The following is a 24,972-nucleotide window of genomic DNA, read 5'->3' as shown; positions in this document are numbered from 1 at the left end:
GCTGGCAACACACACACACACACACACACACACACACACACACACACACACACACACACACACACACATACACACACATACAAACACTGTTTGATAAGATATTTGGCGAGTGTAAAATTTGTATTCTGGTCTGTTCTAGTCTGAGAATATGGCCATAATAATCCAAAAAAAATTCACAGCGAGATCTTTGTCAAACTTGTCAGATATGGAAAACAATTTAATATTCAGCTTTCATTTTTTTTTTTTCTTGGGCAAATAGGAGCTAGAGACATGTTCGAGACATCGAGACGTCTTGTGTTTGGTTCTTCATTGCCAAAGTAAATCTGAATGAAAAAGTGACTCCATTCTGTACTGTACTATCCTGTTCTATTCTATCCTGTTCTGCAGTGCAAGTGGAACAATGATTTGAATTCATTTTCTGCCAGATTAAAAAAGCCCAAAACCCAAACAAAACCAAACATAAAAAAAACCCGGATCCGGTTCTCCACTTTTACTCTGTCAAAAGGAGGAAGGATAAATTGATGTAATTTTGATTTGGGATGGGCATTTTCATTTTTTTTTTGTGGTCGACGACAAACCACAATTTCAGTCGATTAGTCGTCTAGCCATGATGTCATCAAGCATCATGGCTAGACGACTAGCGAAAAGTGGTTGTTATTGCCATATACCTTTGTTCTTGCAAGTGCTCTATCATGTCAAATACAGAGTTCAGTTGAGTACAACAGCACTGGATCAGTTTATGCAGAGGTAAAATCTGTTTTTTTCTTCAAAGCAGCTGTGGCCACCATTCTGTGATGGAAAAGGGAAACCATACAGCCACTACATGAGTTATGTTTGGAATTTTCAAGCCGTCGTTAATTGCAAGCTGAAGTGTGTGCTAAACAACACACAGACTCTCATTCATCCAGAAGGCGTTCATTTGCAAGACTTATGTTCTTTGCATTGTCATGAACGCAAGCACTCACTCCCACCCCCAACCCCCAATCAACAACGACGTCTAGGCTAGCGGCAAGTTTTTCAACCGTGTGCCGCTCATCTGTGCTTCTTCATCTCCCACTGATCCAGGTAATGGCATGTTACAGTCACATAAGATTACGCCGTGAGAGCAGTCCATGCACCGGTTGGGATGGCTACAGTCTTGGCAGCATTCAGATTAGTCTTGGGCAACATAGCTGCTTCCTCTTACTGTTTTTCAATTTGGCCGGTGAGTATTCCGGTTCAACAAATTCCATTAACCTATGTAAGCCACCTCCCTCCACGAAACGTAAAGGTAACATATCGGCCAAAACCAGCGAAGGGACTAGCTTAATGATTTGTTCTTTTCGACTGTTATCACATTTGTATTTAGCAATAACAAAATCAGTCATACTTTTCTGTTGTATGTCTACTTTGTCTTTAAGTTTAATACTTTGGTGCCGAAGTTGCAAATGACTGCGCATCATAGTAGTAGAACCGTGGTAAGACAGTTTCATCCCACACAACAAGCACTCCACTTTTTTCTCAACTCGGGTAAAATAACGCCACACTTCGCTCCATCTCTCCGCCATCATTCTCTGAAACAAGCATGTTCTTCTGTGTGCTACACTTATTGGAGTTTGGGCGGAGTTTCTCGTGAAGCATGTGCTACACGTATTCCTTATTTCTGAGTCAGGGCGGAAAAGTAAAAAAAAAAATCAATAGTCGATGGAAACAATGAGGGACAAGAGGGTGCAGGTGCCTCTTGGCTCGCACAAGCCACAACTATCCATCCATCTATTTTCACCATCGGTAAATTGAGACGCTACATGATCAGTGATGCAAGTCGTGGGAAATACAACGACTTATTAAGCGGTGTGATAAAATACTACCTGTATTCGAAACCACATGTTTTTGGAAATAGTCTCCCAGTGTAACACAAACATGAGGACTTTGGGATCTGTTTATGATAGCTGACATAAATGTGATTGTGATGCCTCTTGGATGACCAGGTAGCTTCTTAGAGGAGTTACGGGTGTTTTTGTCAAATGCGCTGTCAGATCTACCTTGCACTGGCAAGGCGGTCTGGGTGATATGGCCAAAATGTTTCATCCAGATAGGTCTGTGGCAGTTCCACCTGCGACATGTCACTCGAGTGGCATTTTCAGGACCCTCCGCAACAGAGAGACTGGCAGAGATATCACAAACACACCACTTTATTGTAGAGAGTGGCACGATGTTACAAGCCGGGAGCAGATGGACACATGGCATGATAGTCTCTCCCTGTGTGTGTGTGTGTGTGGGGGGGGGGGTGGGTGATATAACTGTTGCTCGTAGATTGCTCTGATGAGCAGCAGGCATCTCTGATCTCGGGCCCAATAACCAAGACACAAGACAGGTGTTGCTGCTTAAACCATACCACCCCCACACCATATTTAATATCTGGATAACGATTATATGTATCACAATTATAGCACATTTTCTGCATATTCAATTAATAAATAGTTTACATTAAAAAACACATACTAAAGCCTATTGGTGACGTCCTGCAGCATGGGAAGGCACTTGTTGGCGCTCTCAAATTCACAGGAGAGGCAAAATAAGTGGAAAAGATTCCCGATATATATGTATGTACATAATTTTTTTTGCTCTAACGATATACTGTATATCGTCATATCGCACAGCCTTCTGGCAAGCATCTCTGAGAGTCTTGTCTGTGAGGTTAGGCGGCAAAGTGGCGGCTAAACAATGAAGATTGATGAGCTTCACCTGAAAGTGGTAATAAAGATTATTTTGTAAAAACAAATGTCACCCATCGCAGCAAAACCTGCCGTCAAATAAGTTGAAGAAACCTTTCTAGAAGGAAAATTAGATTTTTCCAGATTTATGTTCCTTTATGTTTTTTTTTATCTCTCAACATATTTTCAAAGACGAGTTTGGTTTATAAATAGTAGATAAATGTTAAACCGCAGAATTAAATATCCCTGCTAGATTCCTGTTAGGTGATGATCGTTCATCCATATTCCATGTGATGTGAAGTCACAATGTGAAACCGTTTTGATAGAGTTCAACCTTTATATCTTACGCCGCCTACACAACAATGAATCCAGGTGTGTGTACAAAATACGTAACACGCAAATAAGAAAGGTGATGTCACTTCCGTAAACAAGACGTAGAGCCCTTGGAAAACCTTGAGAGTAATTATCTCAACACAGTTTGCCGCACCCTCGTCATTAACAAGCCATAGATTTAAAGATATTTGCTTGATTCACACTAGTGAAACATTGTTTTGAAGCTCTGATTCTACACTATGAAATGACCTGAGAAAAAAAATTAGACCGCACCAAAAGTACCTAAAGAGCATATGCGTACTTAAGTACGCATATGCTCCTCTTATATATGCGCTTTCCATTGTTCATGGTGGGGTCTGCCTTTCCCGGCAAGAACGCAACGATGGGGGGATGTGCAAGAAGTGAAAGTCGGTGAATTTGATAAACCAACATAGATAGATAGATAGCTACTTTATTCATCCCCGAAGGGAAATTGCAATGTCCCAAATGCCCCATCAAAAAACAATAGGCAGTGTTAGCAAGAATTTAATAGAATTATAGAATTAAAAATGAACTGCATATAGTCAGTCCATATTAAATGGATTTTAAAGGCCAACCCAGAAAAGAAAATTGATAGGGAATTTATATCAAGAGACAACTCGGTAGCTTGTCTTTTTTGAAGAGACAGCGCAGAGCGAGAGACATTTTTCTGTTTGGACGTTTAGAACAACATTCAACACAGCGCGAGTCACGAGCGCATCTACATCTGAAATCTCGTTTTGACACAAACTCACCATTTTCCCTTCCCCTGTACTTCCTCTCGAGCCTATCCCTCCCTGGCGTGCTCTCCCTCCGGCAAGTGGTTGCCATGCAGCGGTTCCGTCCGTCAGTGACCCCCGGATACTGTTGCTAGGAGAAGAGTGTAATTTTTATTGTCGCACTTAATTTCTCTCCTCACAGCTCTCTCTCTCTCTCTCTCTCTCTCTCTCTCTCTCTCGCTTCATCTCTCTCTCTTTGGTCTCCCTAAGTCCACATTCACACTCTGTATCCCCCAAACCTCGCAGGGGACTCTGCATTTCCTCCCTCTGTCCTTATCTATAACCCTCCCCCCCCGCAACCTCTCAGTCTCCGCAGCCTTTCCTCCTCCCTTCCCACTTGCTCCCTTCGGTCACCTCGGTTTTAATCAGCCTCGTCTCCGACCGCTGTTTTTATATTGGGGGATGGCATTTTAAAGCACTCTGTGATGTTTCCCTTGATGTTGGTGTATTTCCCTTGCACGGGTGCCCTGGTGCTTTGGTTTTTGAGCCTATGAATAAATAAATATTTTTGTTTTTTGTTTTTGTTTGTTGTTTATTTAACAGGGACCAGGCACAATTAAAAGAATTGCGCCTGAGTTAGCTTGGGGCTCATTTACACCCCCCGACTCCCTGGAGCACGAAACACAAACCACGCTAATTACATGACAACACAACACAGCTAGAATTGCTGCAACGAATCACAAATATACATTTACATTTAGAGGGAGTAGTTGTCCACAGCGACTTAAACCATATTTATTTTCACTCATATTCAAATGGCATGTACATCTAGGTCTCGCAGAGTTTTTGATGACAACAAGTACTATTGGCATATAATTAAATGAGTATAAAACATTTGTATCGTTGAATATGATGATGGAAGAACTATTCTCTTGCATTTCATTGGAATCAATGCTGTATATTCTGGAGCCATTTATTAATAGTATTTTTACTTATTAATTATTTTATTTTGTACTGTTGGACAGCATATTGTATGTATATTATTTGAATTTAGTGTACATTCTCCTACTGTTTCTTTGTACTTGATGCTTCCCCATTGAGCTGCTGCAACACCTGAATTTCCCCTTCAGGGGGATCAATAAAGCACCATCGTATATTATCTATTATCTCGTATATTTATTTTAACAAGGAATAGTTTATTTAACCATGTAAATCAAGTAGTTGCCCACTTCGCAAAGTGAAAGTGGGGACCTTCGAGGCTGCGTCGGGTTGGAGTAGGGCGAGTACTTTTTGTTCGTCCATCTCAGGATGGACGATGGAGTCAGTTATTCAAGGAAGAAAGGTGAAAGACAAATTGAAGAAAAGCCAATCAGGGGAGGGTGGGCTGGGATGGTGCAGGGCGGGGCGGGAGGGTAAGATGAGCAAGAAAAAAGCACGGTAAGAAGATGAGCTTGGCGTGGCTGAGAGGTTACGGATCAGGGTCCCGTGTATAATTACATTTTCTGGTCCGAGTGCCATTGGGAATCAATAATGTAATTCATAGAAAAGCCATCGAGATGCCTCCCATCAGCATTCACAGACACGTGTTTGCGCTTGCATCCCCAGGAATTAAAACGCTGTGTGTGTGTGTGTGTGTGTGTGTGTGTGTGTGTGTGTGTGTGTGTGTGTGTGTGTGTGTGTGTATCAGAGTGCTTCTGGGGGATGGTCTGTCATCCGAACAAAGACTCCCATTGTTGATTGGGAAAACCTTCTAAAGCTTATGAATTGCCTTTGCAAAAAAGGATGAAAATCAAAATATTAATATAAAAAAAACATGATAGCATGATTGACATTCTGGGATGGATGACCTTGAGGAAGGTCAGCTTTGTGTGGGAGCAAGTGGTCAGCTCAGAGACGCTCAGATGTGCATGCAGCGCTCTGCCCACCCACACACTCACATACACACACACACGCACACACACACACACACACACACACACACACACACACTTATTCACTTCTCCCCTCCCTGTGATTATCGGGTGGCTATTTATTGGTCAGATATGATGCGAAATGGCAGGTGCCCCTGCAGGTTCTGCCAAACAGTATTTACGCTGTGCCAAAGCTAGCGAGAGGAGGGCGTGTGTGTGAGAGTGTGTCCGTGTGTGTGTGTGTGTGTGTGTGTTTGTGTGTGTGTATGGGGTGGGGGTGTTCCTCCAAGGAAACAAAGCAGTGGCTCTGATGTTGCAGCTCGCGTGGCAAGAGAATAGCTATTCCTGATCACATCTGACAATTGCATGGGTACATGCGCTCCCACACACACACACACACACACACACACACACACACACACACACACACAAACAGACACACAGACATTCCCCACCCTATGAGTACAGTGTTTTTCAGTCTTCCAGTGCTAGAACATTTGAAAACTGTAAGATATATGCCTCACAAAAGGGGCATGTCTAGCGCATGTCTACAAAATAGTCAAAGAGGAAATGTTTGCTCAACAAGGTCTAATTTAAACTTTTTCTGAGACATCGTCCCCTACTTTTGTCTGCGGGGGGGCGAATTAAGTCAGCTGAAGATGCTTGTGAGCCCGCAACTCTCAGCACAGCAGGTGGGGGAGAGTTATTTTTCATTGTTTGTTGGTGTTGACCGACCATTCCCCGTGTCCTTCTCCCACGCAGCATCGATGGGAGGCAAAGCCGTGTCACCAGACCCCGCTCGGGGCCTTCATAGAGCAACCGGAGGGACACGACTACGGAGGGCAGTGGCGGAGGACACCTACTGGGCCTACTCAGGTGTGTGTCTACGTGTCTATATATCTGTGTGTGTGTGTGTGTGTGTGTGTGTGTGTGTGTGTGTGTGTGTGTGTGTGTGTGTGTGTGTGTGTGTGTGTGTGTGTGTGTGTGTGTGTGTGTGTGTGTGTGTGTGTGTGTGTGCGCGTGCGTGCGTATTAGGGATTCTGAGATACCAAATATAAACCTCAGTCAAGACTGGACTAAAATAGGGAAAATCTCCCAAGAAATTCAATATCTCGAAGCTGTAATCCAAAATGTCAGATATCAAAGCAAAGGTGGCTTGATCTGGCCTGTTATTTATGACACATGTAAGCACATATTAGATTTATGAAAAAAAAAAGATTATATATGACCCACCACAGATTTTAGGTACTTTTGGTGCCGTTTTACTTTTCTTTTTCACGTCATTTGAAAGGGCAGAATCAGAAAGAATCAGAGCTTCAAAACAAGGTGTCACTTGTGCAAATCAAGCAAATATTTTTAAAGCTATGGCTTGTTAATGACAAGGGTGTGCGGCAAACTGTGTTGAGATAATTACTGAGATAATCATCCTCAAAGTTTCCCTAAACTTGGCTTCATTCAGCCAACAAAGAAGAACCAACAAAGCCACATGGCTACTTGCCACATGGCCACTTGACACCCTGCTGAATGAGTCGATCTCTGCATTGTTCTAGTGTTTTGAGGGAATGTTAAACAGTGTCATCGACACACAACATCTTTGTTTTAAAAAAAAGCTTTTATTTAACGGTAAGAATATCCATGTTTTATAAAAGTGGAATTATTTAGGAGTTTAAAAGTGCAGACAACACAACAGAATGTACAGTCTGTCAATAATATTAGTCTTTGTATATCGATCTTGGTGTGTCATTCAATATATAAATGTGCGTAAGCCAAACATCTTCAAAGTTCTTCGAGTTATTGTGTGGGCTAACCCCAACCCTAACCGAACTACACTCTGAGAGCCTGTTTGAGGTTGCCTCTTTTCATTTTCTTTTCACCCCTGGCTGCATTTGCAGGTAGACTTGAGAATCTTGTAAATTGCCACCTGTTCATAATCTGCATCACCAAACTCAATGGTGCTTACCCTGACTTGGATCTATCGCACTGGTCAGATTAAGGTCCGCGATATGATTTAGAGCTTCCGCCACCTGCTTCTCGTAATCCATAACAACACGGAGATGAAAGTTTCACAGACAAGTGAATCCGAAGGCTTTGTGTCCTGCTTATGGAAGTGACGTCAGCATTTGTTCTTAACGTGTTACGCCCCCTACACAATAATGAATCCAGGTGTGTGTATAAAACACGTAAGATTTAAAGGTTGAACTCTATCAAAACGGTTTCACATTGTGACTTCACATCACATGGGATATGGAGGAATGATCTTCACCTGGACACTCGCTTTAAAGGAAAAGATCGATTGGAGTTGGTGCTGTTCGGCGTCTCTGTAAGTGAACTGTGTTTCCCCACGTAATCTAACAAGAATATTTAACTCCATGGATTGACATTTATCTTCTATTTATAAATCAAACTTGGCTTTGAAAATTTGTTGAGAGATAAAAAAAACCACAAAGGAACGCTCGTGGTGATTTGAGAAATGCGCGACAATGCGGGTTGCTGCGGTGGGTCACATATCAATCATGATGTTCAAATGACCTCAAAGGGTCTCTGGTCTGAACTGAAAGTGAGAGTTATCAATCTCTATCGGTGTCTGGGATGCTTTGAAGTTCAGTACATCTCTGCTTCCGTGTGTGTGTGTGTGTGTGTGTGTGTGTGCCTGGCACGATGGCACAGTGCTTGCACACTGCCCCACAACAAGAAGAGTTTGAATCCCACTTGGGGCCCTGTTGGCAACCTGCCAACAGTCACCGTGGGTTCTATCTCGATTACGGGCCTTTCTGTGTTGAGGATGCATGTACTCCCCCGTATACCCCAATGGTCTCCTCCAACATGAAAAAGGATCCCAATTAAAAACATGCAACTCCTTGCATGCATGGAATAATAAATCATTCTTGATTCTTGATTATTCTTGATATCCTTCCGTCCGTCTGTCTGTCCATCTGTATGTAAGTGACAGTGGTTGCGTGTCTCCGCCTTCGCTTGCACTTCCCCTCTATCTCTTCCCCTTTCTCTCTGTTCCTCTCTACTCATCCACCACCTCATCCGTTCTTTCCACTCCTAAACACCTTGGCCCGGAGGCCACTCCAGGCGGTTTCATCTATTTTTTTTTTAGCTTTTGTTTCACGGGTGCCGAGAGAGAGAGAGAGAGAGAGAGAGAGAGAGAGAGAGAGAGAGACATTTGTGCCGTTCCTCTGAGTTGTATTTTGCCAAAAAAAAAAAAGAGGGGGGTGGCATTAATCTTTCACTATGCAACCAACCCTGCCCTGGGCACCAAATGATCTTTTTAGTTTATTTATTTCAATACTTCCGCTCGTTCGTCTAACCGTTATTGTGTTGTGTGCCTCTGAAAGCGGGGAGGGGGAGGGGCATTTTTTGAAAGAAGAAGACATTTTTCGGGGGGGTTGCAAAACAGAGCCAGTGACAGCTAAGCTTTCCCCTGCCACCGATGCGAAGATCCCGCCGGTGCCTGTCCCCCCCCCCACACACACACACACACACTATCCCCCCACACGCACTTTTGATGGTGAGGCTGTTACATAAGTTACTGATGTAACTGTGGGCAGGATTCAAGCAAGAGGGAAACAATGCAGCGATTGTGGGGGAGGGGGAAATGAGCTGGCCGACTGAGCTGTCCGCCGTGTGGTACCTGGAAAACTGGTGGGAGTTCTGGGCTGAAAGGGGGAGTTGGTTTGACATCGGTCTCACTGACATTAGTCTCTCGGGGGAGGCTGATGATTTCACAAAGCTATTACTCACGTATGGGTGTCCAGTGCTGCATACAAAGTTCTTCATCTTAGTTGGCGCTCCAAGCCTATACCCATGCCACCACCACAGGAAGGCCAGATGTTGATTGTATGGAGGTGGTTTTTAATTCAAAGTCTCTGTGGCCACAATTTCTTTATTTGCTCTCTCACTGCCTGGAGGTGCTGTAGATTGGTCTCCAATTGTAGCAATGTTTTGGTGCTCATCTGTTGTCTTATCTTGTCCGGCGGAATGGCTATAGCTCAAAACAAAATAGTAAAACTACGATAGTGATTGTAGTTTGTTCGATCTCTGGAGGATGTTGTGAGATGTAAACTAATAAAAATGGTGTTAAAAGCTAAAAGTTAAAAATAAATTGGTGATTTTGAACTTTTAGCTAATTATCAAGAGCAGTGCCAAATGCTGTAAAATTGAAAGGTTTCTCCATGGAGAAAAAAACTCATCCATACTTTTTTGTAACTGTTAAGATATACTGTATACAAATTAGATCTGACAAGCCACCCTTGTGGACTCACTCAATATCAAGATGGAGATGGAGATGGAGAGATCAATACTGTATCTGTATATAGTAGGCTTACAGTTTGCTATGGGGTTTCATTTTATATAGCCAACTGTAGAGCCTTCTGATCACTTAATGAATCAAGCAATTCCTCCTGTTTAAAAAAAGGATCTTAAAGTTTATGCTTTAAATAAGCAAATCTTTCTAAATGTATGCCTTTTGTCACAAATGACATTTGGCAAATTGAACCTCCAATCTATCTTCGACCTTTTATAATTGCAGCCCATTCAACTCCTAGACTGGATTTAGGGATACAACGTGAAAACATTAAACACTATATACAGTATGCACCCAGCCACTGATACATACAATAAATCCTTTAAAAAAAATTGTAAGGTCGTTTTTAGATCTTTGTGAGCTGCTTTGAGGTTAATTTGACCAGCTCTTCCTTGTATTATGTCCTTTCGGTATAAGAAAAGTAATAATAATAATAATAATAATAATAATAATAATAATAATAATATTATATACATATAATATTTTTGTTCCTTTTTTAAAAACATTTTTGGAGGGGGTTCCAAAAAAATAGCTTGTTGGAATAAAGAAAAATCCATTCCTCTGTCATGTGCTTCATCCACGCACATGCTCGAAAATTTATTTTCCAAACTCCACGCTGTCAAGGCCTACTATCAATGGAAGAAATGAACCTAATTTGTGTCCTTCTTGTCAGGCCATTCAACCCCTCAGTCACCGGATTATATCTCTCAGCTCTTTGTGTGCAGCCTTGAAGTGGGTGAATGGAGATGGAAATTGATGATATGTTGTCCAGTGATTTTACTCATGAGCGAAAGCAATTTCGTCAGCAAACGCTTTAGTTGTCTTTTCACATTTCAGAGCTAAATTGTCAAATTTAAGGCTCTTGGATTTTAATTAAGCAAAACGATTGGGCCTTATTAAATGTTTTCTGCCTTCCATTTTTTGGATTAATTTTTTTATTTTTGGGCCGTTTCTGCTTGAATGTTGGCTTGGCAAGTAGAAATCACCTGTCTCTATTTTCACAGATAGAAAACTATTCTGTGCTTTCCCAACATAATTTTTGGTGTGGATATGCAAGCTTTGACTTGACTTGAAATACTGTTGGAAAGGCTCATGCAGAGACGTTAAGAGGGGCAGGTGCTCAGAAAAAAAAAAAGAAAAGGCACATGGACCCCCAGCACCAGTTGTAGGCATTTTGCCACTCCTGGCAATCTGTCGACAGGGTGTGAGTGAGAGAAAGTGAGTGAGGAAGTGTTCCTGTTACGCAAGATGTTTTTTACAAGGCAACGGAGCGGCCCAGGAACGCACAGCGGAGGGCAGCGAGGACACGTACCTTGATGCCCATTCACCCTTAAAAAAAAAAAAAACTCTTGATAAAAATGGGGCATCAAGGGCCAATGGGGCAGGTGCTTGGCAAGTCAAGTTTGCTACCACCTCTGTCTTCACTGTCTGCAGCACCTCGTTTCCAACCTTCTCTTGAGTGGTTGTTGTGTGTGATACCATATGATGTAAGGTAGTTTTCCCTCTGTGTCTTTGCACCAGGGTCTGCACCAGAGTGGCCAACCTTACATCTCAGTTATAACACACAATTAACACAATTAAAAAGCTTGTTTATTAATGAGTTACGCTCGCCCTACTTTGCCAGACTGCCAGGTCTTTTGCGGTCACACATTGTCTTACATGGATACCCAGCCTTCCTTTGCTACAATATGAGTTCAAGTTTTTGATTTACAGCTAAACTCATTTCTGTATTTTTTATTTTCCTATTATCTTTTTTAATTAAGAATTGTAAGTACTTGGGTTGATTTAAAAAAAAAAAAAAAACCATAAATTAAATTGATATCATCCCAATTTTCAACAGTCACTAATCAGGTGATTTCTATGTGTTACTAAGAGTTATATTTTCCCAGACGGCTTTTTTTTTTAACTGATTTAAGGACATGATTAAATTTTGATACATTTTTACTGTCTGTCTATAAACCTAGGCACGGCTGGCTACCCCAGTCCCCATTCTTTGACACATCCAAGTGAAATCAATCAAAAACAAACACATAAATAAACAAGCGTTTACATAAGTGATGCCACTGTCTCCCAACATGGCAGTGTGGACTTAGCAGAGGACAAAGAGTTCTTTTCAATTAACCTTGTCCCTTTCATCACATAATGTCCATAGGTGTGTGGATGTGCATTTCTGCGGTTGCTTGTGATTAAGTGAATGGGATCAACCAATTGAGCTACCGTGCAAGGTGTACAGGGTGATGCATTATATGACTACTCTCCATGATTGTGTCTGTGGGTGCGTGTCTAATGCAAGAACAAAGCAACTGACTCCGGAAAAATGAATCGATTCGATGCTCTTACCACCACGATAATATTTCCACACCTTTCAAGAAGTCCTTGACTAGACCTCTCCTTTGGTAAAGGACTCACCACCTCCGGGGAGTCCATCAAATGGTTATTCGATAACAGAGCCGTTTCTAAACATTTTGGGGCCCTAAGCGACATCCTACAATGGGGCCCCACTAAACCCAAACCACTGTCATTTTAATATCCCAAGATGAGTGTGAATGACTAATAGGCAAACTTTATTGCAACTTTATTACACCCCTCCCCTATTATAAGCAAGGATATTAACAAATCCAAGTATATATGTGACCCACCCCCTCCTAACCCAGCGCATTTCCGGTCCACCTACTTTTCACTAGATGTGAAAAACATTGGGAATTTGTTTCTCAGTCAAAAATGACATTATAGCAAATGTATGTTCCTCACGTTGTTTTCTATCTCTCAACTTATTTTCAAAAGTTGAGAGTGAAAGAGTTTTATTTCTAAATATTAGATAAATATTAAAAGGTCGAGGCTACTTGACACTTTTACGTGACTTACTACAAGCATTTTACACGGGGTTAAAAGTCACTCACCAACTTGCTGAACTTGCAAAACAGTGCAAACGGCGATCTTACGATTTCCTTTGATGCAAACATGCAGAACAAGATCATCCTTAGATATTCCGAGTGATGTGAAGTCAGTTGCGGTTGAGCTGACGCCGCCTCAGAGGACACGAAGAAGAAGAACTTCCACTTCCATAACGAATGTTTAAAGAAATAACAACAAATAAACACCAGAACCAAGAAATTTCACTTTCACTCCAACCATTTAAAGTAATAATTGTGTTTCCAGAAAGTCCGGAAATGCTTCTTAAACTTTAAAGGGTGATTTCTCAGAACTTCTGTTTTCAAAACCTTAATATTTAATAAATCACAGCTTCCAAAGTATTTATTTGATTCCCACAAATGATATCTTGTTTTGAAGCTCTGATTCTACACTTTCATATTGTGTGAAAAAAACTAAATATGAAATTTTCGAAATGTGACCCTTAAGTCTGCAGGGCTCACATATTAATGTAAAAAAGAAAATTACTTTGAATAAATTCAAATAAATACAAACAGACTTAAAAATAATTAAAATACCAATGAAGCAAATACCAATAAACAGTTTAAAACCGTGCATCTGAGTAAAGTGAATTCTGCAAGGGATGTGTTCATGATGTTATCCAGATTTTTTCTTTTTATGTTTTTCTGCTCCAGATTGGTATGAGCGCTTCATCTTCCAATTTGGTTGTTGACAGTGGATTCATGTCTCCTTGTTGTTGTTGTTGTTGTTGTTGTTGTTGTTGTTGTTGTTCTTCTTCTTCTTCTTCTTCTTCTTCTTCTTCTAATTCTGAGAAAATAAAAACACCCCACAAGGGCTCCCTGGTGGTTAGGGGGCTCATTGCAGTTGCTTATAATGAGGCAAAACAGCCCTGCTGCATAACATCGTAAGGGATGAAGAAGAGAGCGCGAGAGAGGTGGATACCGGGGAGGTGGGGGGTTGCGAAAGCTAAGACAACCGAATGACGGGTGGATTGTAATTGGTGGTAGGTGTTTTCGGGGTGTGGTCTCCACTCCCGAACCTCAGTTCATTCTAACCGAATGTCGAGTAGAACAAAGAGGCAGAAGAAATTACTGTATTTCACGCTTTGATAATCATATGTCACTTTTTTTTCCCCCAAGTACCGTTTTAACAAGAACTTTGAATTTTAAACTTTCCCTGCTAAAATCAGTCATTTGTCTTGAATAGTTAAAAAACTCTAATATGACATGGATCAATTCAAAGACTTTAAGGAGCCATCATCAGCATCACACATTTAAAGCCCCCGCATTGGTATGATTAATCTTCCTCACCCTCAAACCTTTTTTGTCGCCCTTATCTTTCTCCCCAACCTCCAGACAGACTTTCTCTGTGCTTCTCCTTTCTCGCATTTTTTCCTCTTCTTTTTTTTCACTCGGTATGTGTTAATAAATTCATAGTGAAACACTAGGTGAGAACGATTGGGGGGGGGGGGCTGACGGGGAGAGAAATCTCGGTGGCAGGGGGCCTCCCAATGAGACAATGTAAAATAAGAATGAGGGAAGTGAGGAGGCATCAACAGGAATAGAGAGAGATGTAGAAATAGTGAAGTTCTTTTAATTGATTTGATTGTAAGAGAGAACGAGAGAGATGCTATATTTATCTTTATGGTGTGAAAGTGAACTCCTAAGGAGAGCAGTGAACAAAGATGTCAAGACAACAAAGATATATCAAGGGACTTTATTGTACATATGACGCAATCGAGTATTTCACAACTGTACCTGATGATGGCACTAATGATGAGAGTAATCATGGTTATTTCGGGGTCCACTCTATTGCATGCGCTTCATAGCAAACTCCAAAGACTAAATTGTCAGTTCATCATGTTTCCTCAGTTATCTCCACAAGCACAAAATAACTATACCGATTGTATAAACAGCTTTTTATGGTCTAGCCCTGTTTATCTCTCTGGTTGAGAGTTATTTATTAGTGGTTATATAACAACTGTTTAATGGTTTGCTTATTTGTGTGGCTAAGCATTAACAAGTGGCAAAAGCGTCAGGTGGCTGTGGTTGGTTGGTGTATGTGACCTTGTGCTATGTAGTTTTTAGAAAATGGTTTGTCTGAGTTGTCAGTTTTATTGGTTGGATATTAACGGCAGTAATTGGAATGACCAATGGAACTGTTGACTGTGACATATTCTGCTCTCCATCACGCCTTTGACCCAATGCTGATCTTATCATCGTTCAATTTTTATTGTGCTCTGTTCTTCCTATTGCACGTTTAACAATCCTGAAATGAGCATTCCTCAACCAATTCACTTCCCTAAAGCCCCCCCCCCCCCACCCCCGCGCGTTTAACTTTATTTTCCAGTCCGTTTCTTCATTGGAACATTGTGAACATATTGCCCACTTGCGGCCACGTAGCTACACCGAGCAGACTTAGAGTTAAAGCTAGACTTAGAGCTACCTAAATAAGCTGTATTCGGTTTGACAGTCTCCCAGACGGCCATTTTGGTCTCAGAAATGGGCCGGCATTTTTTATTCAGCGCTGTTTGCTTTTTTTCGGAAAAGAGAAGAAAGGAAAGAAGAGAAGCGCACGTGACCACATCATGGACAACGCCTCACCACTTTCGTTCTTTTTCCGCTGTTGTTCTTAATGTAAGCCTGTGCGTGCGTGCGCGCATGCACGCACGCATGTGTGTGTGTATCTAGTTCCATTAGGACACCTCTAAAAACCCCTCCCAGCATGGTATGCTCATAATGGAATGACCCAATGGGCCGCTGACAGCAAACTCCAGCAAAATGGGGCCCCACGAACATTTGCCGCCGGAGCCCGGTCGTAATGGTTTAATTTACTGTACAGCCAATATCCCAGCACCGTAATTGAATATGACTTTGTCCCTGCTTGAGTAATCTCTTACGTTTTGTACTGCTACCCACGCTGGCTAGTTATCCTACTCAGGCGGCAGAGGTGGTGATGAGATGGAGTGAAGGAAGGAAAGCAACAGGGGTTGAGAGTGAGAGGTGAGTACACAGATAAAACATGTAGGTCACATTGAGCTCCCGGCAATACGATCCACGGTGTTGGCATCAGGGCTCTACTTGAGCGAGACAGAGAGATAGAGGGAGAAAGAGTTGGAAGAGGTTTGGGTGGTCTTTGATAATTCTCCTCAGTCACAGCTAAATGGATAAATGAGCGACCCCCCCCCCCCCACCGTTAAAGGAATCCATCTTTAATCTCTTTTCTCCTTTCCCTTGACTCTTCTTGGTCGTGCACCTCTTTCTCCCCCTTTCACTTCTTTCCCGCCCCCATTCTTTCGCCCGACCGAAAGGCCCTGATTGATCAGCGCTCATAGCGAGGAGCATGGGGGGGTGAAGGATGGACTCAAGGTCTGAGCACGAGGAACAGTCGGCTGCAGGGTGCAGACAGGGAAAGAAGGATGGAGCGAGAGGACATTGAGGAGGAAAGGAATTAGATTGCTTGCCTTGATTGCTCACTCCCTCCCCCTGTGTTCTTCGTCTTCTCCCAGATTGAACTTCATCAGCTCTTTTTACCTGTGTAGCTCTATTTCCCACACGACACACACGGGCACGCACACGCAATTTAGAGATTAACTCTCCTGTACCACAGCACCTAGGGTTGGCAAGCGATCAATTACGTAATTCTTCCGTCTTCCGAAACGGAATTTGTCCAAATACCGCCGTCCTATCAGACACTCGTTGGAAGACGTTGATCTAATACCGAAGTAATCGCAGCACATATCAAAATTAAAGGCATAACAAGATGGGCAGATAAAAGGAGAGAGAGAAAGAAGCTGATTAAGAAATGCGATATAGAAATCATCAATCTTCAACACCCCACAAGGAAAAAGCAATTGGTGGCTGTGCAATATCATTCCATTTCAAATTTTGTGTGTGTGTGTGTGTGTGTGTGTGTGTGTGTGTGTGTGTGTGTGTGTGTGTGTGTGTGTGTGTGTGTGTGTGTGTGTGTGTGTGTGTGTGTGTGTGTGTGTTTTTATAGTTGTGAGGGCCAGTCTCCAAATTGCCTTTTTTTTGTGGTTCAGAATTTCACCAGAAACATGGGTCAACATGGGTTTCACACATCAATACTTACCACGTATTTGCTTGGACCTCACTTTAATATCAGTACAAGGATGTGTGTGTCAGGGCTCTGATAAAAAAAAAAGTCTGATGAAAAAAAAAGTATGAAAATATTGACACAAATTGGGTGTGCAGACATTTGCATTTGACAAATATTATAAACATAACCAATTTTCTGGAGATGATTTTGTCAGCGTATAGTGAGATTGTATGTACATCTTGCACATGTGCCTGGCGTGTCTGTGTGTGTGTATGTGACAGACCATGCTCTGTACTCCTCTCACATTCCTTGCGCTACAAGAGAAATCACGAGTGACATCACAACCTTAGAACATAGCCTTATTTTAAATGAAGAGAACTATTTAAGGGTGTAACAATTCACCGGCACGAATTGGAAATCAGTTTTAACATTAAAGATGTGACTACATCAATATGCGGACCCCAGAAATGTTTGTTACAAGTAGTATAAACAAACAAAATTAATAGATCTAAAATAAAAACGTCAAAAAAACTGCATAGGCACCGTCCTGGCACGTACGGTGCAGTGCTGTCTGGAGGAGAAAGAAAAACTTTCATCCAATTCTCTGAGTTTACGTTTTTTATTTTCCGTACAAGTAAGAAACTAAGGCAAATAAATAATATCAAAATCTTTCTCTAAATCCCTGTTCAGCCTGAACCCTGCGCTGCGTCTCAACGTGGCGTTCAGAACTTCAACTGATTATGAGGGCGGAAGAAGCCACGCGGTTGTTATCAAACACTGAGGTTTATTGTTACCTTCCAGGCTACTGTTTTGGCCATAACCTATGCCATTCAAAAAAACACATATTAATTGACAATTTACAATACTCCAACGCATCCAGGGTAATTACAATATTATATGAAATATACCTATATCAGAATCACAATATATTAGTAGGGGTGTGCATCTCTCCCTTATTAGACGATGTGATACATGGGCTACGATACAATTCAGGGACAATACATTTTAATACGGAACGATTCAGTGTGATTCAATTCAGTCTTATTCGATGCAATCTCATACAGTTCTTAACATTTGTTTAATGTACACATTCATTTTCTATTATGAATTAAAATAAGCAAATTCTATAAACGTATATATTAAATATTTGACGATTTCTGTTTTGTATTCTTGGCAATTTGTATACATACAAATTATATGTATTATATAGATATTAATATAGATATATATCTGACATTTTAATTTGATCCTATTTCTTTTTATTATCATTTCTATTCTCCTTTTTTCCCGACTGACAAGCCTTTTATTTTTTAATGCTTATGGTCTGTACTAAAGTGCACCAAATCCGTACCATAAGAAATTCCTAGTATATGTAAATGTACCTGGCGAAAACAAACCAACTCTTATTCTGATTCTCAAAGTGGCATTGCTTACCTTTTAATAGATATATTTCATAATCGACCAGGGAATCCCAAGTATTTTCGTTACTTTATGGCATTTAGATATAATAATATCTGATTGTCGCAGATCCGCCTGCCACATACCATCTGGGTGGCATTTTCCTTTTCTAAATTATGTGCTGGTGTACACAAATGAAAAAGTTAGGTGCACCAGTACCACCATTGTGGCAAAAGTTAGTCTGGAGCCCTGGTGTGTGCCCATATTGCCTCTCGGTTCACCAAGTTCTGTCTCCACGGATCTAAGGGCGTACGGAATTTAATCTTTTTACTTCTTATTTTCGCACACTGTCCCTCCTGGAGGGACCAATCAGGCACAAACATGTCGACACAAAAACACAAACACACACACTTGCATGCCCACAACCTCCTCGCAGCTGGAGAACGGCTAATGCATTAGCCCAGTGTTGTGAAGCTGATTAGGGTTTATTTAGAGGGTGTGCTCGTGTACTTGGGAGTGATTGTTCATCATTTGCGCCGATAATGTCCTTGCACTGAGAGAAACAGAGCGAGAGAGGGGGATGGAGAGAGCATCTCCTCCACCATCCATCCACCCACCCAAGAGGAGTGCAGCACACTGAACACATACACCTGCACCATGAGACTTTATTTCCAATTCGCTGCCTGTGGAGTGGAAACTCTCCCCCTATCGCTTTTTTTTGTATTTAATTGTATTTTTTATTATTTTAATATTCCGAATCAATACCCGCCTTCACGATGTGTACCAAGTTGCAGGTGCACAAGTATGTGGACGTGGATACACAACTATGGCCTGTGCTGTAACCTTCCTGTGGTTTTTACGTTGTAGGCCAGTAGACTTGATGTGTGTGTGTGTGTGTGTGTGTGTGTGTGTGTGTGTGTGTGTGTGTGTGTGTGTGTGCCTGCGTGCGTGCATGCGAGTGTGTGTGTGTTTGAGGCGTTGCGAGGCAGAGGCCAGAAACCTCTTGTCTCATTTATCTGCTTGTGACGTTGATCGTGATTTCCTTTGCCGGGGAGAAGCGATGTCAAAGCTTATTAATTATGCCTGAAATATTAAAATGACTCCATCAAACATGAATTATTAATTCATTCGACCGAGATCATCTCAGCGAAAGGGTTTTGAGGGTTGCCATACATCACCTGACGCGGCGCCAGAGACAAGGCGTCGTGTTCCTATAAAGGTGTGTGTATGTGTGTGTGTGTGTGGAGAGAACATTGCGCCTTCTGGCGTCTTTTAAATGCAGACTGCCACATGGGGCTTCCTCTTTTGGATCTAGTTTTGGCCGGAGTTGAATCAACAGATCTGTGCTTATTGACTTTGCCGATGTTAAAATGACAAATGTCAAATGACTTTATTTTACATGTAATTTTGGAAGGTTTTATTTTTGTGGTCCTTCACACATGTCAAAGAGGAGCATTTTAATTGTTTGAAGATTGTTTGCTTATGTATGAAATTAACTTTTTAGGGCTATGCTAATTGGAAGATCTTTTTGAAGAAGAAGTAGCTTCAGGCCTAAATGACAGGAGTTAAGCAGTGGTGCTGCTTGTGGATTTTTTTTCTTTACATGTCTAAAGTAGGCCATTTGAGCTTTTTTCCCAGAGGGTGCTCTAAAAAAAGCGAGAATGGTTGACGCTTTGTCAGAAGGAGGTTTTCTACCATTCACCATGGATTGACGCCATTGTCGTTTGCAATTTGAACTATGGATTGTGCTGCCTTTTTGAAACCCTGTCGGCACCTTTAGCACCACAGACAGACTTTATACTTGTTAATCTGTATTAATAATTTATTTACCACACCACACCTTCCATCCTATCCCCTTCATGCACACACTCTGTTCACGTGCACTCAAAAGGTGATACCCAAACATCTCCCAACTGGAAGAAGGCAGTATAAATTATTGATGCGTGCCACCTTAAATTATTGTGACGATTTTAAAAATGAAATGAAATATAGAGCAATGATAAGGAACGGGTGTGCTGGTATGTGTCTGTCTGTTACATGTGTACCATACACCTCAAGTGTGTTTGCAATGCAGTCAAGTGGAGCATTTGTCGAGTTTTAATTGGGAGGTGTGTACATGTACTCTCTATCTGTCTCTCTCTCTTGCTCTCTCTTTCTGTCCCTCTCTCTCTGTCTCTCTCGCTCTCGGAAACACAACTACAGTTCCCAAGCCAGGGATGAGCTGGCATGTTGTAGATCCACTTAGTCACTATTGCTTATGTTCAACCAGCTACCCTGCCCTGGTGAAAAAGGACAGGGGCGAAATATGGAAATAGCAAATGTACCCCCCGAGAGCGCTGGGAATACTCCGTCTTGAACAATTCCAGGCCACAAATCATAAATAAAAAAACGTTGTCACTGGCAGGAATACATGTCGATAGAACGCTTCCGAAATGAATCACATATAATAATAGAATAATCTCTTTCAAAATGTCGACCTCATAGGTCGGGGAGGACGGTCAATATTTGGAGAAACACAGCATCACTCGAGGTTTTTGACCTATTGAAACTTTTAACTTGTTCTGCTGTCTGAAGTATCTCTTCCATTGAAGTAAAAAATTACTGACTACAACAACACATGGCTGCCAAGTCTGTGTTTTAACCTAACATTGAGAATGGCCTCTTTTGTGTATTAGAGCAGTGAAAACAAAAACAAGTGTAACAATGAGCCATTATGAAAGAAATGTACCAAGACACAACTTTTTGTGGTAGAAAAAAATAAAATAGGTAATTTATGTATTTTGTTGGCTTACCGGATGCAGGCATGTGGAGGGGGGGGCGGGGGCGGAGAGTGCCGAGCACCTGGTCCGTTGCCTGATGGGCCCCATGGTGCCCTTTTTATAAGGGCCGTTTTTTATTAAGTGTGAACGAGCATCGATTGTTTAGGCAAGATATGCATATTCATGAGGAACGCTTCCCCGTGCCGCTCCGTTTCCTTATGTGGCAAACGGCAACACGTACTCACTTCCTCACTCACTCTCTTACCCCCACCCTTCATCAGGGCATACAGAGATGTTTAGCTCCTTGTTTGATCCTTTTATATTTGTGTTTTCAGTTCTATGTCAGGTATTTTCTCATAATATATGCACCCAAGCTTTAGGATGGATGTTTTTTTTTTGTTTTTTTTGAGGTTGCATCTGGACATTTTAAGATTTTCGAGAAAGAAAAGGCAAACGAGGATGCATGGCAGTGCGTCTTCAGCTGCCCGAAATACTGTCCAATCAGATGGATGAATACAGAGATAACCTCTTTGGAAAGAATTCAATATAAATCCTCAAGATGAAAAAAAAACAAAAACGTTAGCACCTGTCTTGGTTCTTTCTTAGCGCCACAGTCGCTTGCCTCCGAAAAGCATCTTGACACGTATTTGATAATAGTCACATCTGTAGCTGTAGCTTGAGGTCCAGTTTCTTTTTTTTCTTTTCGTTCTGTTTTAAGGCTGATGAAAAATGATGAACATTTCCTTAAAATGTGTATTGTGTGTTGCATTACTCCCGTTAGATATAAAGAAACCCCCCTGATACCTTTTTCAATGTGTGCATACTGGAAAAAAACATGTTGCCCCCATGTTGAAAAAAACAACGTTGCCCCCGCTTTTTTCCCCCCTCAGCGTCCGGCTATATAGTGGTACCCCATAATATTTTCATGTTTAGAGAGAGATGTTTGACATCTCTTGAAAGATCTATAAATGCGCTTTTAAATGACAGGGATTTAACCTTGTTGGCATCACCTTAAAAAAAAAGAAAGAAAGAAAAAATAACCGAAAACATGAACTTGAACTTGAAATGAATAAAATTCTCAGGTTCTCACTTTCAAAATTGTCACCCACTCTCTCTCCCGCCAATCAGAGCTATGCAGTCCTGTTCTAGATATCAAATCATCCTCTGTGTCTTGAGATGACAGGCATGATGACAGGCCAAGTGCCCCGTCACTCAATGCTTAGTGCTGCATAGAGGACACTTCTGTGCATGTGTGTGCGTGCATACATGTGTGTGTATGTGTGTGTGTCTGTCTTCTGTCAGTGGAAGTTGAGATTAGGGAAAGGTCAATGAGAGCTTAACCCCAAACCCTTTTTCTCAATCTCTTCCCTTGCTCCCTTTTTCGACCAATTCCTCCTTCCATGCATTCTGATTTGCCTGGCGTTCACGTGTGTATGTGCGTGTGTGCGCAATTGCGCATTCATTTGTACGTGTTACCATGAAACCATCAAACGAGCCATTTTCCCCGGCTGTGCCTGACAGCTCACACACACACACACACACACACACACACACACACACACACACACACACACACACACACACACACACACACACACACACACACATACATACACACACACACACATACACACGCACACACACAGACACTCACTTTCTCTCTCTCACACATACACACGCAGACCTGTGTATACGCACAGCAATCACCTTTTAATTCCCTGTGATGTATTACGCTCGCAGGAACCAATTTTAGGGGTGGAATTGGGCCTTAAATCACCAAATCACTTCCTCTCACACTGTCCTTCCATCTATCACTTAGCTCTTGCCGAAGAGGGGAAAAAAACAACAACAACAAAAATAAAGCAGGTGAACGTATCAGGGATGTAAACAAATTAGCGCACTACAGTGGCTTGAATAAACAATATACCGACAGGGATTAGGGATTGGTTTAAGCACTGACGGATGGCGGCGTGACTCCCCCCTCCTCCGTCTCTTTGGCATTGGGGAAATAACCACGATTTAGCTTAGGGCTGAATCTTTACAATGCAAGCCAAAGCAGAAGCAGATTTCTTTTCAAGAGGTGATATCCAATGAGAACTGCTTAAACCGCTGTGTCTAAATAAGCTAAGCAGGGAATAATATTCAAGTCGGAGCCTTGGTCCAGGCCCTGGTCAGGCCGGTGTATTCGCGATTCAGTTGTGATTACCACTGCAATTGGTACATTCGCTTCTGATAGCAAAGTAAGTACAGTTCAGCCTCTGTGAACTTAGATGAGGAAAACTATGGCGTCGCACCAATAGCAAAGCGGTGTTGGCGTTGCTATTGGTTGTGTAAAACCATAATATTTCTTACCAAAATACATTCCTGGCAGAATTGTATTTCCCTTAATTTTCTATTTCTGATTGAATGTTCTGCCAAGAAAGTCAATTATTGCTGTGGCAAAGAGGGAGGGCGCTGAGGGGGAGCGATTGGGGTGCCCGCGATCGGCATGCCAGAACAGTGTGTTTATATTTTATTTTACGTCACCTAATGGAATGAAACCGTGCATAATGGGGACACTTTCTCCCTTGTCACTTTAACCCTCTGCACTGCCCCCCGGCGAGACCTGGTGCTCCATCCGGAGCCGCTCTGCGCGGTGTGTGCTGCTGTCAGAGCTCGGAACACAGAGTCCAGACGGAGCCTCTTCCAGCATAATGCGTCTGTTTTGTTTTTTTGTTTTGTTTTTTACCTTTTTAATCTAATGAGTATAAAGCTGTCCCTGAGTGCACGGAGCGGCACTCTGTGCATATGGATGTATGCGCACAACATTTTAATAATAAATAATACATTTCTTCTCAAACACACTATGCATATTTTTCGATTGTTAATTTTCAGATTTGAACAATTTCAAGGCTTGAAGTTAAGTCAATGAGTCAATATTCTACTGTGATTCCAGGTTCAATTCACCAATTCAATAGTTAAATAAAGAAATGTTTGTCTTATTGCAATCGTAATATTGGTCTAAGAAAAAACAATTTGATTATTTCCCCAAATCGTTCAGCCCCCTAATTTTTCTGCACTGTTTCAACCGTAGTTCGATGCTCTAGTGCAGAGTGAAAGCTATAATAGTAGCAGGGAGTAATGTCAATTGAGCCTGTGGGAGGGGCTTAGAGAGTTAAAAAGGACTGCCATGCAGGCAGGACCTCAGTTGATTTTGGGGTTACAGAGACGGTAACCCCAGCATTTGCTTCAATCAGTGTTTGTTTTCGCTACAGTAGAGTTAAAGTAGAACTTGCTGCAAAATTCTTTTTTAACTATTTTTCAGTTTTTGTATTTCGGTATTTTTCCTTTTTTTATTTTTGAAAATATTTGCCACATTGTTTGCACCTTTGGAGGGCCGCACAATAAATCACCATCGTCACTGTAGCTCTACGACTACACCAGTGTTTTTATATTGGGACTGATGTCTGAAGAACAGAACCCCGCCACAGCACTCATGTGTGTCTTTTGGTATTTTGACAGTTCCCATATCCCCTTTCGCATGCGAATGCCTATTTTCGCCGCGTCATGTCATGTCAACGCAATGTGTGCTAACTGAGGCATATCTGAGGGGATATTGATGTGTCCCCGTATACTTAGTGTGCCTGTGTTTGTTTGGGTGTTGGAGTGTTGAACGAGAAACCATGGAGAGTCTCCTTGATCCCTCGGAAGTAGCGAGAGCTGAAAAGGCCACAGCACAACAGAACGCGGGGGTTTTGGGGGTCGGGCGGTGGGGGAAGGGGGGGGAGCACAGCCGCACGCAGTTTCACTCTGGGGACTCGTGTCCTGCTCTTCTCCTGCTCACGGTAACTTGTTTTCTGTCGTTGAAAGGTATATCCATCGTGGGAGGCCCAATTGGAA

General features: G+C 41.9%; 1 protein-coding gene across 1 annotated transcript in view; it reads left to right on the top strand.

Moving 5' to 3' along the window:
- LOC307231045 (receptor-type tyrosine-protein phosphatase gamma-like) overlaps nt 1–24,972 on the top strand; it is a 377,917-nt gene that overhangs the window by 87,168 nt on the left and 265,777 nt on the right. The window contains exon 2 of the mRNA XM_080001587.1: nt 6,436–6,549. Coding sequence (XP_079857713.1) covers nt 6,436–6,549 — 114 coding nt within the window. The remainder of the gene's footprint in view (nt 1–6,435; nt 6,550–24,972) is intronic.

This window comes from Zeus faber, assembly GCF_960531495.2.
Source record: "Zeus faber genome assembly, chromosome: 5".
Classification (NCBI taxonomy): domain Eukaryota; kingdom Metazoa; phylum Chordata; class Actinopteri; order Zeiformes; family Zeidae; genus Zeus; species Zeus faber.
The sequence above is the reverse complement of the archived record's forward strand: the minus strand, read 5'-3'. Positions and strand labels throughout refer to the sequence as shown.